The sequence below is a fragment of the Neodiprion pinetum genome, chromosome 4, assembly GCF_021155775.2.
Source record: "Neodiprion pinetum isolate iyNeoPine1 chromosome 4, iyNeoPine1.2, whole genome shotgun sequence".
NCBI lineage: Eukaryota > Metazoa > Arthropoda > Insecta > Hymenoptera > Diprionidae > Neodiprion > Neodiprion pinetum.
In genome coordinates, this window is record NC_060235.2 from 39,861,787 (window position 1) to 39,875,029 (window position 13,243).

Genomic DNA, 13,243 nt, shown 5'->3' on the forward strand with positions numbered 1-13,243 from the left:
ACTGACTTAATCGACTGACTCCATTATCTTGATTCACAATCGGTTTTGTTTTTTACTCCCATGAACGACGCAATGCAATATCAATTTATGTGATTGAAGTATAAATTATTATCATTGTCCTACTTACTTATCCTATTTGATTTAATAAGCGAAAGATAAATGAATATTTTCACCCGAAATTGCAACATATTTTGAATGAAACTATAAATTATCACAGAACTTTTCCGCTATTAAGACTACATACTGAAATTTATGAAATTTTGGTTTCATATGCACCGTCTCAAAAAAAAAAAAATACGAAATAACCGATTAATCGGATAGTTTTTACTGATTTAAATGACTTAGTAGCCATTGTTACCAGCTCCAGCTTATACTGTTCCCTCTCTCTCTCTCTCTATTCTATTCTATTCTCTCTTTCTCTCTCTCTAATTATGACGGTTTCAACTTTGTGCACACCACAGATTCCTATAAAATATAAATCTGTCGTACATATTTGCACAGACCGTGCACAGTCTTTTACATACCACTTACCAGCTTCACCATCCAGATACAGCCCAGATTCAGAGAGAAACCTCCAGATATTAAATTTGGTTGAAAAAAACTTCGATGTTGATCGACTTGAAGCGAGAAGGATCAAATCAGAATAATCGACTATTTCCAAAGTCGATTTTCGACTAAATTCAGAGTTGACTTTGCCATCCCTACACCAGCCCCCTGACACACGCTGCTAAAAGTGGTTCGCAAAATGTCCTTCGATTCTGCCGCCAATTTCCACCACTAGTGGCGCTAGTAGTTACCTGACGAGCTTGCGCGCGGTCAGCGAGGGCAGCGAGCGTGTCAGAAGTCTACTAGCGCCACGTAGAGGAACTAAAAAACGGGGACAAGGCGCGTACAATTTTTTAGTGTACGAGCAGTGGTGAGTGTCACGGGGCTGCCCTACACTCGTCTGCCATCATCCGCCACATGTCACATGGTGGTATCTTCAAAAATAAGCCTGTTCAAAATTTTAAACAGATGCATAAATAAAACAATCTTTGTTAGTCAAATAATGCCAAAGCGGCTTTCTCACAAGCAGTCGAATTCACCCAAGAAAAAGTTCAGACTAAATTACGATTCAGTTAATATGCCAAAGCCTGTCTGCATCACGGAAGATCCAAACCCACTTCAGGCTGACAAGCCTCAGAATAAGCCTCATCCCGTCGAATCCCTAAATATGGCTGAACTGGAAAAATGTATTCAGAAAAATTCTACCACTTGCGAGTACCTCGACACACCAGTCAAGTCTGAAAATGACAAAAAGGACTACAGGTATTCGCACCGAGATATAACCTAATGTGGCACTTTCCTGAATCAGATGTTTTGTAGTTACTGTTTTTATTTGATTTTATACTGACCTGGATCCAATGTGAAATTCATATTTCAACTATTCATGATCGTAATCGGTCCCTGATTTATATTCATTACATGTTGTAGAGTTATCAAACTGCCAAATGGATTGACAGCGCTGCTCATATCTGATGTTAGATCCATCTCTGCTGATCAGGTTGACGATGATGACGACGACGATGATTATAGTTAGTCTTGTTAGCATGAGTCGACAGAGTATTTAGAATTTTGGAAAACCCATGTTCATAAAACAAATCGTTGTTTTCATTTAAATAAATTTATAACATAGTGCATATACAAGTCATCTCAGAGAAAAGGGATTTTTATAACAATTTGGTTACTAATAGAAATTTGAAAACATACTCTGTTATGATTTAATATATTCAACTTTCGATTTGGAGTTCCACTAACAATTGTATTTTAATCATAGCTGATGAAGAAGAAAGTGGGTCTGAAGAAAGTGGATCTGAATCTGACGAAGAAGAGGAGGATAACGATGCTGCGAGTGATCTGAGCGATGGAGATATTGATTCTCATGGGAATAAACGTCCAAGAAGAGAAGAGAAAATGGTACATATTTAGTTATTTCGATCTTGTTAACCCAAATCTGAAGTCATCTGTGTCTAGTGCCGTGCCAGGTTTGAAAATACATACATGTAAACTTAGGATGAATTATTCTAATAGCGTTGAATTTTTTTAAGTCAAATATTACCTATCAACGAAATTTTTTATTTCAGGCAGCCTGTGGCTTGTGTGTTGGAGTTGGTAGTTTTAGCGATCCCTCTGAAATACCGGGTATGGCACATTTTTTGGAACACATGGTGTTCATGGGCTCTGAAAAGTATCCTCAGGTATGTTAATATATCATACGAGCTCATTTCATGCGAAGGCTTCATGTGGAACTTTATATACGGATCTGTATTTTCATCTGTCTTCAGTTGAACTGAACATGGCAGTTACTGTGAATTTATTGCACAACAAATACTACACACGGTTCCGACTTATGATGCCCTGATCACTTATGCTAGAGTGTCTTACTTTGTACACTATAACGACCTATGAGGCGATCACAGATAATCATATGGGTTATATTTAAATATCTGCTATTTGTCTCATCAACAATCTCAGATCTTGAACCTTATGGATAAAGTAATGAATGCAATATTATATTTGATTGCAGGAAAATGATTTCAGTTCTTTTGTTTCGAAACATGGTGGGTCTGATAACGCTTCAACTGGATACGAGGAGACAACATTTTACTTTGAAATTCAAGAAAAACAATTATTTTCCGCGTTAGATCGCTTTGCTCAATTTTTCATAAGCCCTCTGATGAAAAGAGATGCCATTACCCGTGAACGTGAAGCGATTGAAAGTGGTTCGTCCTACATACCTATTCCTATTCTAAAATTTGCTGAAAACGTCTATGAATGTGATGTCATTTATTGTATAATAATTCTCTTGTCAAAGTTATGGTAATGGCCTCTACCATTTTGTAATTTTTTTTTTAATTTCCAATCTGCAGTAAAGCCCTCTGAATATAGAAGTAACTATATAACACCTTGATTTAATACTTTAGAATTCCAAATGGCCCTACCATCTGATTTTTACCGAAAGGAGCAACTATTTTGTAGTTTGGCCCAACCCGGTCATCCAGCGTCTAAATTTGCTTGGGGAAATCTAATTACCTTAAGGGATAATGTCGTGGATGACAAATTGTACGAAGAACTTCACAAATTCAGAGAGAGACATTACAGTGCTCATAGAATGACTTTGGCCTTACAAGTGAATATACAATTTTTCATTTATCTTGTTCCTCTTAGGATTTGTGTGAAATTGTACCAAAGGAACAAACAAAATATTTATTTTTAACAGGCCAGGTTACCTCTGGATACATTAGAACAATACGTAAAGGATTGCTTTTCAACTGTACCGAATAATAACTTACCACCCGAAGATTTCAGCAGATTCAAGGGAACCCAATCATTTGAAACGCCTGACTTCAAAAGGATATATAAAATTAAACCAGTTAAAGATGTCTGTCAGGTAATTTGACCATCTGGTCTACGACTCTTAGCCAGTCATTTTTAAACAAAATTCGTTTCTGGGGAATTTCCAGGTAGAGCTAACATGGGCTTTGCCTTCTTTGCATCATTTGTACAAGAGCAAACCTCACCAGTATGTTTCCTGGATTATCGGTCACGAGGGAAAAGGATCTTTAATAAGCTACTTGCGCAAGAAAATGTGGTGCCTGGATATTTTCAGCGGCAACGGAGAGAGTGCGTTTGAGCATACTTCCTTGTATGCTTTGTTTAGTTTATCGTTGGTGCTGACAGAGGATGGGCATAAGCACTTAAAGGAGGTTTTGGATGCCGTATTTTCGTATATTAAGTTGATGTGTAAATCTGGACCACAGAAGCGGATTTACGATGAAATTCATCAGACTGAAGAAAATAGTTTCAGGTAATCAATATGCTCTGAATCCTCTGACTTCTAAAGCTAAATAAAGTTATTAGTAAATTTTCTCCTTTAGATAACATACTGCTAGCATTGCTGGATGTCTTTGAGTTACTTGATATAATTGAATAAATTAAATTTTATCATATTTCAGATTCACAGACGAAATATCTGCCGTAGATTACGTTGAGAATTTGTCAGAAAGTATGCGTTTATATGCATCAACTGATTATATAACCGGCAGTGACTTGTACTTTGAATACAATCCAGAGGGTATTAAAGCTTGTATGGATGCTTTAACTCCAGACAATGTGAATATAGTACTGTTTGATAAGAAGTTCAATGACTCTGACTTTGATAAAGTGGAACCATGGTTCAACACGAAATATACGGATACAGAGATACCAAATGACTGGATTGAGCACTGGAAAACTATTGAGCCGTTACCAGAATTCCATTTACCTGAACCCAATATATTCCTTACAGACGATTTTACCTTAGTTCCATTGCCAGAAGATGTACCCAAGTATCCAACGAAAATACACAGTGATCCTATGTCTGAAGTTTGGTTTAGACCAGATCCAAAGTTCAAAATTCCAGAATGCTATATGTATTATTACTTTATATCACCATTGGCATTAACTTCTCCTGAAAAGTGAGTCTCTTTCACTTTGTATATTACATTTAATTCTTTCTAGAAACGTAAAGATCATTTTTTACTTCAGTGCGGCGCTGATGGACTTATTAGTCACGATATTGAAACAATTACTGGTCGAAGAACTTTATCCTGCAAATGCTGCTGAACTTAATTATTTAATTTATACAGGCGACAAGGGTATTATTGTCAAAGTAAACGGATTCAATCAAAAATTGCCGGTAAGAGTTTGATTAAAATCGAGTTTCTACGTTTCCTACGAATAAATTGTCTTATTAATAAATTATTCACATTCATTATGAACAAACCTTATCTAACTAATTATTCACTCGTTCCTAGCTCCTACTTGCTACAATAACAAAGTACATAGCTGACTGCCCAAATTTAGCAACACAAAGTATGTTTGACGTTATGAAAGCTGAGCAGCTAAAGGTCTACTACAATACGTTTTTGAAGCCTGGGAAACTTGTAAAGTAAGAGATATATACGATACTATCTGCATAAAATGTGATTTGTAGTTTTATCTTTGAAGTTCTGGTTAAATTTGACTTAACATTTATTTTAGAACTTGAAAAAATCAATACCATATAATTTACAACAGTTAATGAATATCCCTTTGGTTGCGTAACGTATCAATTTTTTCTAGAGATGTGAGGCTGTCTATTTTGATGCTCGTACATTGGGCAGCTGTAGACAGACATGCGGCAGTTTCTGGTATTGAATTTCAACAATTCCAAACATTTGCCAAGGAATTTACTCGCAACATTTATATACAATGTCTTGTACAAGGAAACATTACGGATGAAGATGTCATTAACCACACGCGCAATTGTCTTGAGATTCTACAATGTCAATCATTATCGCCAGACACTATGCCTCAACTGAGAGTAGCTCAAATACCTCTTGGAGTCCGGTGTTGTAGGGTGAAAAATTTTAACACGACTGATACAAACTCAGTGGTAACTAATTATTACCAATCTGGAATCGGGTCTACCAAGATTTCAGTCATTATTGAATTACTAATAGTAAGTGTGAATTCTAAAATATTAAATTACATGAAAATTAATTGACTAATAACAGCTATAATAACTGAAATAATTCATTCAACTCCACACGAAACTTAAATTTTTTTTTTCAATCTATTTTATTCAGATGTTAATGGAAGAGCCTCTCTTTAATCAGCTTCGAACGCAAGAGCAATTGGGCTACAATGTTTTTTGCCTCATGCGCGATACGTTCGGTATTCTCGGTTATTCTATCACCGTTTGCACGCAAGCCGACAAATTTACCACCGAGCACGTAGACGAAAGGATAGAAACATTTATAAAATCGTTCTTGAAAGTCTTGAACAAGATGTCTGAAAAAGAACTAAACAATATTAAAGTTGCTTTAGTGAAACTAAAGCAATGTGTAGACCTTCATTTAAAAGAAGAAGTTAATCGAAATTGGGCTGAAATTACGTCTAGAGATTACATGTTTGACAGACAGGATAAAGAAATCAGTGCAGTTAACAGCACAAAAATTGTCGAGCTTAGAAAATGGATGGAAAATCACATATTAGGTGGAAATAATCTTAGAAAATTGAGCGTTCAAGTTGTTGGTAACCCACGAGAGAAGAAAGAAATTGAAAATGAGTCTGGTGAACAAATTGAGGTAGTGAGGAATGCTGAAGAAAATAAGCGAATGAATGGGACATCCAAGAATGGTATCGCCAAATCACGTGAGTATATCACTTTAGTAGTAATTTACCCACCGGTTTTTTTAGTAGTGAATTTTCAGTTCGTAGTTTATTGATTAACATGTACAATGAATGCCTTTATTTTTCTAAATACTTTTGCAAGTAGAGAGAGTACAATTTAAATCCCTGCAATATCGTGGGAAAATTTAAAAAATGTTTGTAGTAATACGTAGTTCTTTTTGCAGGTGATTCTTTTGTGGAGAATAAAAGTGATTCTAAATTCCCGTTGGAGTTTTTGACAAACCTAACAAATGACAAGACGATCAAACCACCTGAGTATTATATTACAGACATTGTGGGCTACAAGAAAAATCTTCACGTATATCCAGCCAATCGCAATGCCAAATAGCGATAGGCTATTTATTCCGGGGAAATAATATTGTAAAAATGTGAGGAAATTTTTCCCATGAATTGAATGTTGGTAGAAAAGAAAACAATTCATACAAAAAATAGAATCATTGTTTGTTAACGACTGCTGCTATCCGATTCGTAATAATTTATGTAAATTACGAAAAGAATTCATTCTAAATAACAATCTGTAATGCGGCTCAGATATTTGTGTATTTTAATGTAATATAAAACAAAAAAAATCTGTTCCTTGAGTATTTTAAGAAGTTACGACGCAAAACTCCAAGCAAGGTCCTCTCCAGGGACTTACTGCTCAGAGATACTTACTGCTCTCCTTTTATATCGTTGATGTTAATTATTTGAAGGCTCTCTGGATGTCGTTAATGCGCCCTCACGCACGCAGGGACATCGTGACTCATTTATACGCTTTATATTCCTACCTGAAAAGCAGTGACACCCGGCCTGTTTCACAATAAATAATTCGCAGTTTTGTTTCAATAATTATCCGTTTATTCTGATATTTTGTTGCTGAGAAAGTGCTCAAGATGTTTCAATAATTACATGAAAACGTATGTATACCGAAATATTAATATTATTGAAACTCGTGAAAGATATATTTTTTTTAATTCGACATATAACGGTTAAAAATTAAACAATCTTTATATGACTAGAGTTTTCTTGTATTTTTGAATTAGAAAAATTCTCATCTATTCATTGTTTTAAAATGGTATGCCTGTTCCGCGCTGGCGTTGACTTAAAAAATATAGGCAACGGTGCTGGGCTTCCCGGGTTAGGGTGGGAGAAATAGTTCAACGAATCCAGGAAGACTAGAGGGAAGGAGACCGAACGCATATGGGGCAAGTATTGAAAACGTGGTAGCCAAAAGTGGAGAAAATTATTTAGTTAAAAATTCAGCCACGAGCGCTCGTGTTCCTAAGATAGGACGTGAAGTCTGTCGTTTGTATTGTTCGGAACATAGTGAAGGGAGTATAGTGAAATCATTATCAAGTATTAATTGGCGTCTGTTTATCGCATTCTTGTCGGACATCATGTTTTCGCGTAATTGCAAATGAAGGTTAAAATTTCATTATGGCCCTTTTTTATAGGTTTTTTATTTTACGATCTAAACAAAAAATTAAAAACAAACACCCAAACTAACACTACACAAGGGAGAAGGCCCTTATTATTATTATATTATTATTATTTATTTATTATTTAATATGTGCTTTATTTTATGAAGGTTAGAATTTCATTATGTCCCATTTTTTTTAGGTTTTTTATTTTACGGTCTAAATTTAAAAACAAATACATAACCTAAAAAACTGCACAAGGGACAAAGGCCTTGACCTGACGTATTCTTCAGTTCGATTCAGTTCGATATAGCGTTCTCTCTCTTTTCTCAGTCTCTCTCTCTGTTGCCCATCTTAGCGACAGCAGCACCCCTGTCGGATTTAACGATAAAAATTTTCTCCACTTTCCTTCCCTCTAGTCTTCCTGAATGAATCGTTCAAAATACCCCCAAACCCCGCCGTTTTGAACATTTTGAATGGTTCATCCATGGAGACTAGAGGTAGTTAATCGGAAGGTGAATGCAGCCAGCACCATGTTGAAATCGGTAACTCTCTGATGTTCTGCTAAAGTTCTCAACTCTACCGTTGGAACATCTCAGGGGGCGCAAGCGCACGAGGATTTTCGGTTGTCACACTAAAGCCCATTAGGGCAACTGTCTTTATATTCTTCAGTCAACGACCTACCTACTGTAACTTAAAAATATACAAGAAATATATATTTTATATATGATAGTAAATAAATAAAATGGTGTTGTAGATTGAATTCAAGTTTGATTTTGAATTTGACCGTATCTTCGTCATGACTCTAGATGGGAAATAAGATACCGTGTGAATAAAATAAGCAAAATGCAACAATCCACGGATATATTATCACCCCAGGACCTTCTAGCGGAGGTTAGAAAGTTCATTTCGGGGGCTGTGAGAAATACTCATGGTACGAACACCCTGGAATTAGCGAGAACGGCTCTATCTCTTCTGCGAAATTTACCTGCTGCAAGAGATGCTGTACTTGAATATTTTTGCACTGTATTCTCTGTATGCGTAAGCAAACACGTTAGGCAGATCGAGGTAGGTACGCATTTACTACGATAAATAAAATAATTTCCCGTAACACTAGTGTCAATTGCTTAAACGAACAAAATGTATAAACAGTCGACTCTGCTTATAGAAAAACCAGAATCAACCTATACACGAAGAAACGACTATAGCTGAGATACACAATGTCTTGTGTGCGTTTGTCAATGCCAATCCAGAAGCCTGGGCACCAATCATTTCGGCATGGTCCCTAGAATTGCTCGGTAAATAAACTTCTTTCACTTTTAATACTTTATTAAAGATCGTCAGCCTTCTTGTAAACTAAGGGTACAATTTTCTCAGGCAAATTATCATCGGATTATGCTAATCGAGGTAACTTGCCGAAAAATGCTGGTATTAACGATTTCCTTCAGCAATGGATGTCATGCCGAGCGACACGGACGTTGATTGACATAACGACGCAGTGTCTGCAATGCTTGATGCACCTAGAAACCGAATCATGTATCAAAGCCTTATTGGACACCAGCGTGTCCCATAGCCCCCACTTTGATTGGGTCGTAGCTCATGTTGGTAGCTGCTTCCCAAATACCGTTATAACTAGAGTATTGACCTGTGGATTGAAGGATTTTTGTGCCATGGGATACGATCAGAATATTAAAAATCCAAAACTTAATTCCGTTGTCGGAATACTCGGACATTTGGCAGGCAGTCATGTCAATGATATTAGGACTGCACTGCTTGATTTGTTCAGGGTAAGTTCTTCAAGAAGATGACTAAATAATTTTTTCTATTCATATAACAAATTGCAAATTTCCAATCACAGTGGAGTTTGGACGAAAATATCAATCTGGATGAGAATACCAAATCACAAAAACTCGCTACAGTTCCATTCCTATTGAATTTAGCATCCCTGTCACAAACACTCTTGAAGGCCCTTACGACTGATGTTCTACAAACTTGTAATTATCTTGGTTTCAAACAATTACTACTTAAAATATGAGTAGAAATTGATAATACACATACTTTAACATTCGAGCACACATGGGTAAATGGTAGTTAAACAAATGTATGAATTAATGCTGATTATTTTTAGTGAGGCCTGACATAATACCACAGTTGGCTTTGTTCGCTTCTGATTGGTGCAAATATTTCAATGATCAACCAGAAGCGTTGATAGACTTAACAGTTCACTTAGCTCTGGGATGTGAGCAGGGTGCATCCCAAATCGTGAATATTTTGTTGGATACGAGTTTAAATCAAAGCAACGTTGGTTACCACAGTGTGAATGCTGCTCAAAGTGTCAAGAATGTCTGTAGAGAAATACTTGAATTAATTCTTCAGGAGATTGACTCCCTAGTGAGAGCACACGGCCCGCAATCATCAAACATAGCTTTATTAAATTCTGTGAAACAGGAACTATCCTTTATTACTCCGTTACTTCTCAATCCGAATCCATTAAGGGTTCAAACCGTAGTTCGTATCCTTTCTCTTCTGGGTGCACAGAGTCCAAATGTCTTAGTATCATCAGCCTCTTTTATGTTGCGAAAAGGAGAAACCAAATTTCACCTTGCTGCGCTTATGAGGCTCGTCACAGATAATGTAAATACTTTTGCCATCAATACAACTGATAATGAAAACACTGTTGTGGGAAATGGATATTTTTCACAAGCTGTCGAGCAAGCAATCAGGGAATCGCAGTTCACAACTGCATCAAATGATGGTGAGGGAAGGCAGTTGTTCAAAAATCTAATAACACTATTGAAGTAAGTCTACTTTAGTCATAAGCAGCTGCTTCCTGTATACCTTTGAAAGAAGTTGAAAAGCAACTTCTGACATTCATACTTTCAGATGGGAGAAAAGTGATCAAGTGCTTATCCTGAAGTCGGGGATTGTTACACGTGCTGTTAGATCAAATTTACAACAGATCTCCAGTATGCTGATGAAAATAGACAACCCTCTCCTTGCTCACGATATAGCTGGAATATTAAATCTAATTTGCATTCCCGATAGAGATCATTATGTTCCAAGCATTCAACTCGCCTTACAGCTCACTAGGTCAATGATTCGATATTTTTTCATCTGCATTGAGGAAAATGGTAGGCATTGTCAAAACATAGATCGAAATAATTATAAGTTGGTGGACCACATTGTTCATTTAGCAACTATGGTATTCGTGGGTATCTCAATTAACAATTATTATATTTATTTCTTCAGATGTGATCAAGAAAGTGAAGGGTGTCAAAATTGTCTGTCGTTTTCTTCATGTTCTTACTTGTTACTCTCAATGTGCAAGAGTTTTAGCTCTCAGAGAACTTTTAGAGCAAAGTATATATAATGAACCGGCTAAATATTTTGGTGCGAAAGTAAAGTTTGATCCTCAGACCGAAGACATCCTTTTATTACAACAAAATCATAAACAGGTAGAGTGCGGTAAAGCGAGATATTCTTGTGCTGCTGATTGATGGAGTCCTTCATGCAGGATTATTATTTCACCTTATTTGTTGTAGGGCACCAGTGTAATGCTGGCTCAAAGACATTCTTCTGTATTTCATGCTGGCGTGATAGGCCAGGGTCCGCGAAAACCACCACCAGAAAATCTGATCGATAAGGAAACTATAACTCTAAATACAACTCTACTTATGGATGCAATAAAGGTAAAATGATAACAGTAAATAAAGATACAGGGTTTCAAACAACCTTTCTTTCATTTTTCTTTCATTGAGTCTATTTGAGTAGAATATTAATCCAGATCATTCAACTTATCATATTAACAAAATACTTATTTTGCTAAACATTTGACTCGGCCACCTGTTCGCTACAGTCTTGCTGCAGCAATCCAGAGTTAGGTCAACATCCAGTAAATTTGGATGCTATATCTATGGTCAGTTTGCTCCTAGTGGAATTGGTTTCCCCCGATGTTATGTACAACGGACTACCTTGGCCTGACGAAGAATTTACCAAGGTATAGCGTTGCGTTGATAGTAACATTTACTTAATAAATTTTTGTGCACTTATTAATAATGGTGATATGATTGCAGGTAACAGTTGAACGAGACTTGCAAATACGGCGTACGTTCAAAGATGTTCCACTACTGTGGTCACACCTAGAACTGACGGCTCGCTATCGTCCTGCTCTGGCTTATTGCTCTGTACTTCTAAGAGCTATTGCTGCAACAGTTTTGGCTAACTGGAGTCCAGTAGAAGGTGTCTTACTTGCAAATGTTATGGCTCTTGGATTGCTGCTACCTCCTCCGTTAGCGAGTATCAGAGATGTTTTGCCTAATATTAAACAACATCAAGTAAGCCATACTATTATTATTCATAAAATTTATTTGGGAAATGTGAACGGCATGTCATTTATCAAATGATGCCTATCTTTAGCAAAACTGAAGTCACTCAATAACTAACTAAAAACAATTTTATTTACAGATTAATCTGGTATTGAGGGAGTGCATATGGGCTTACATGCATGAAAACGTACCATCACCAGCCCTGTTTACACGCAGTGAAGGAAGCAATGTTGCATGGCGCGATCCAGACGCCTCAACATTGAATCCTCGATGTATAGAAACGCTTCGCCTCATTGTTTTGGCGAATATACATCGAATGGGGGCTCTATATTCCGCTCTGTTTTTACACAACCGCAAATAGACCTCATGTACTCTTGATTTTTGGATTTACTTGAAAGTTTTGATCTACAATGATACTTTCAGTGATGAGAAGACGGCATCTGAAAATCCACGCAATTAGACAATCTTATTGTTAACCGAATTGTAAATACAGCTGCAGTAAATTAAAATCTAATCTTACCCTCCGATATATAGAATATATCTATGTCTATATCACGTAATGTGATATGTCTATATCTGAAAGTATTGAGTAAGCTACGAAGGTCAAGTTGTAAATCTCTTTCAACAGTGCCTGTTTATATTTTTGCAATCTAATTATCTGCTAATTTAAGTTTTGTAATATACCATTAACAATTACAAAAGTTATTTTTGCATGTTAGAAACATCGTTTATACAAAAGTTCACTGATTTTTAAGTTTTCACTCGCTATACAATTCACTAATCTAAAATTGTTTTAAAATTATTATTTCGATCTTGCATTACTTGTTCGTTCAATGATTTCATTATAATTGAAAGTTAGAAAATTGAATAAAAAACGTTGACAGCGGTGGGATTCGAACCCACGCCCTTTCGGACTGGTGCCTAAAACCAGCGCCTTAGACCGCTCGGCCACGCTGCCTCTCAACACTCAATGAGTAAAATTATTACATTAATTTTACGCAGTTTAGATCGTTTTCATTTGTTCATTTTCTATTAAGCAACGTTATTTAAAATTACCGAATCCCAAGCACAGTTTCGGTGACAACTAAATCACAACCAAAATTTTGAAGATCGACGATTTTTGCTGTTTGGTGAATATAGTTTGAGTTGTCCTCTGATATGATTTTCCGATTTTAAAATCAGCCCAAAATGGGTTGAAAAAATCCAAAGCCAATGTTTCTTTTTTTCGAATTTTGGAGCCCACAAACCTTTTGTCTTCGATTTAAA

The 13,243-nt window shown here is 36.3% G+C and overlaps 2 protein-coding genes and 1 non-coding gene across 5 annotated transcripts; 2 read left to right on the forward strand and 1 right to left on the reverse strand.

The window, feature by feature from the left end:
* The first annotated feature begins 919 nt into the window (after window positions 1–919).
* LOC124217644 (nardilysin) lies at window positions 920–6,787 on the forward strand. Its single transcript, XM_046623543.2, has 14 exons — window positions 920–1,308; window positions 1,474–1,574; window positions 1,817–1,956; window positions 2,124–2,237; window positions 2,567–2,762; window positions 2,964–3,169; window positions 3,260–3,430; window positions 3,504–3,847; window positions 3,996–4,496; window positions 4,567–4,717; window positions 4,836–4,969; window positions 5,143–5,521; window positions 5,649–6,216; window positions 6,420–6,787. Exons 1-14 carry the CDS (start codon window positions 971–973, stop codon window positions 6,581–6,583), a joined length of 3,507 nt encoding a protein of 1,168 aa, XP_046479499.1. The 5' UTR covers window positions 920–970; the 3' UTR covers window positions 6,584–6,787.
* A 757-nt stretch (window positions 6,788–7,544) lies between these two features.
* omd (integrator complex subunit 5 omd) lies at window positions 7,545–12,725 on the forward strand. Of its 3 annotated transcripts, none has more exons than XM_069135021.1 (12): window positions 7,545–7,657; window positions 8,410–8,720; window positions 8,821–8,950; window positions 9,030–9,439; window positions 9,511–9,646; window positions 9,781–10,450; window positions 10,536–10,783; window positions 10,902–11,107; window positions 11,195–11,341; window positions 11,509–11,649; window positions 11,726–11,986; window positions 12,117–12,725. In XM_069135021.1, exons 2-12 carry the CDS (start codon window positions 8,499–8,501, stop codon window positions 12,336–12,338), a joined length of 2,793 nt encoding a protein of 930 aa, XP_068991122.1. In that variant the 5' UTR covers window positions 7,545–7,657; window positions 8,410–8,498; the 3' UTR covers window positions 12,339–12,725. The 3 variants fall into 3 exon arrangements, with proteins under 3 accessions (XP_068991122.1, XP_046479508.1, XP_046479507.1); XM_046623552.2 differs by having other exon boundaries at window positions 8,462–8,720; XM_046623551.2 differs by lacking the exon at window positions 7,545–7,657 and having other exon boundaries at window positions 7,923–8,720.
* Window positions 12,726–12,855: 130 nt separating this feature from the next.
* On the reverse strand, window positions 12,856–12,935 carry TRNAL-UAG (transfer RNA leucine (anticodon UAG)). Its single transcript has one exon. It is a non-coding gene; the product is annotated as a tRNA-Leu (tRNA).
* Window positions 12,936–13,243: the final 308 nt, after the last annotated feature.

What these genes read in the sequence shown, in the direction of transcription:
- LOC124217644 (XM_046623543.2), top strand. Translation starts at nt 971, where the DNA reads ATGGTGGTATCTTCAAAAATAAGCCTGTTCAAAATTTTAAACAGATGC. An exon ending in ACGTGAAGCGATTGAAAGTG is followed by an intron (nt 2,763 to 2,963) that starts GTTCGTCCTACA and finishes TTAATACTTTAG; the next exon opens with AATTCCAAATGGCCCTACCA. An exon ending in TCATTATTGAATTACTAATA is followed by an intron (nt 5,522 to 5,648) that starts GTAAGTGTGAAT and finishes TATTTTATTCAG; the next exon opens with ATGTTAATGGAAGAGCCTCT.
- omd (XM_069135021.1), top strand. Translation starts at nt 8,499, where the DNA reads ATGCAACAATCCACGGATATATTATCACCCCAGGACCTTCTAGCGGAG. An exon ending in ATGGTCCCTAGAATTGCTCG is followed by an intron (nt 8,951 to 9,029) that starts GTAAATAAACTT and finishes CAATTTTCTCAG; the next exon opens with GCAAATTATCATCGGATTAT. An exon ending in CACTGCTTGATTTGTTCAGG is followed by an intron (nt 9,440 to 9,510) that starts GTAAGTTCTTCA and finishes TTCCAATCACAG; the next exon opens with TGGAGTTTGGACGAAAATAT.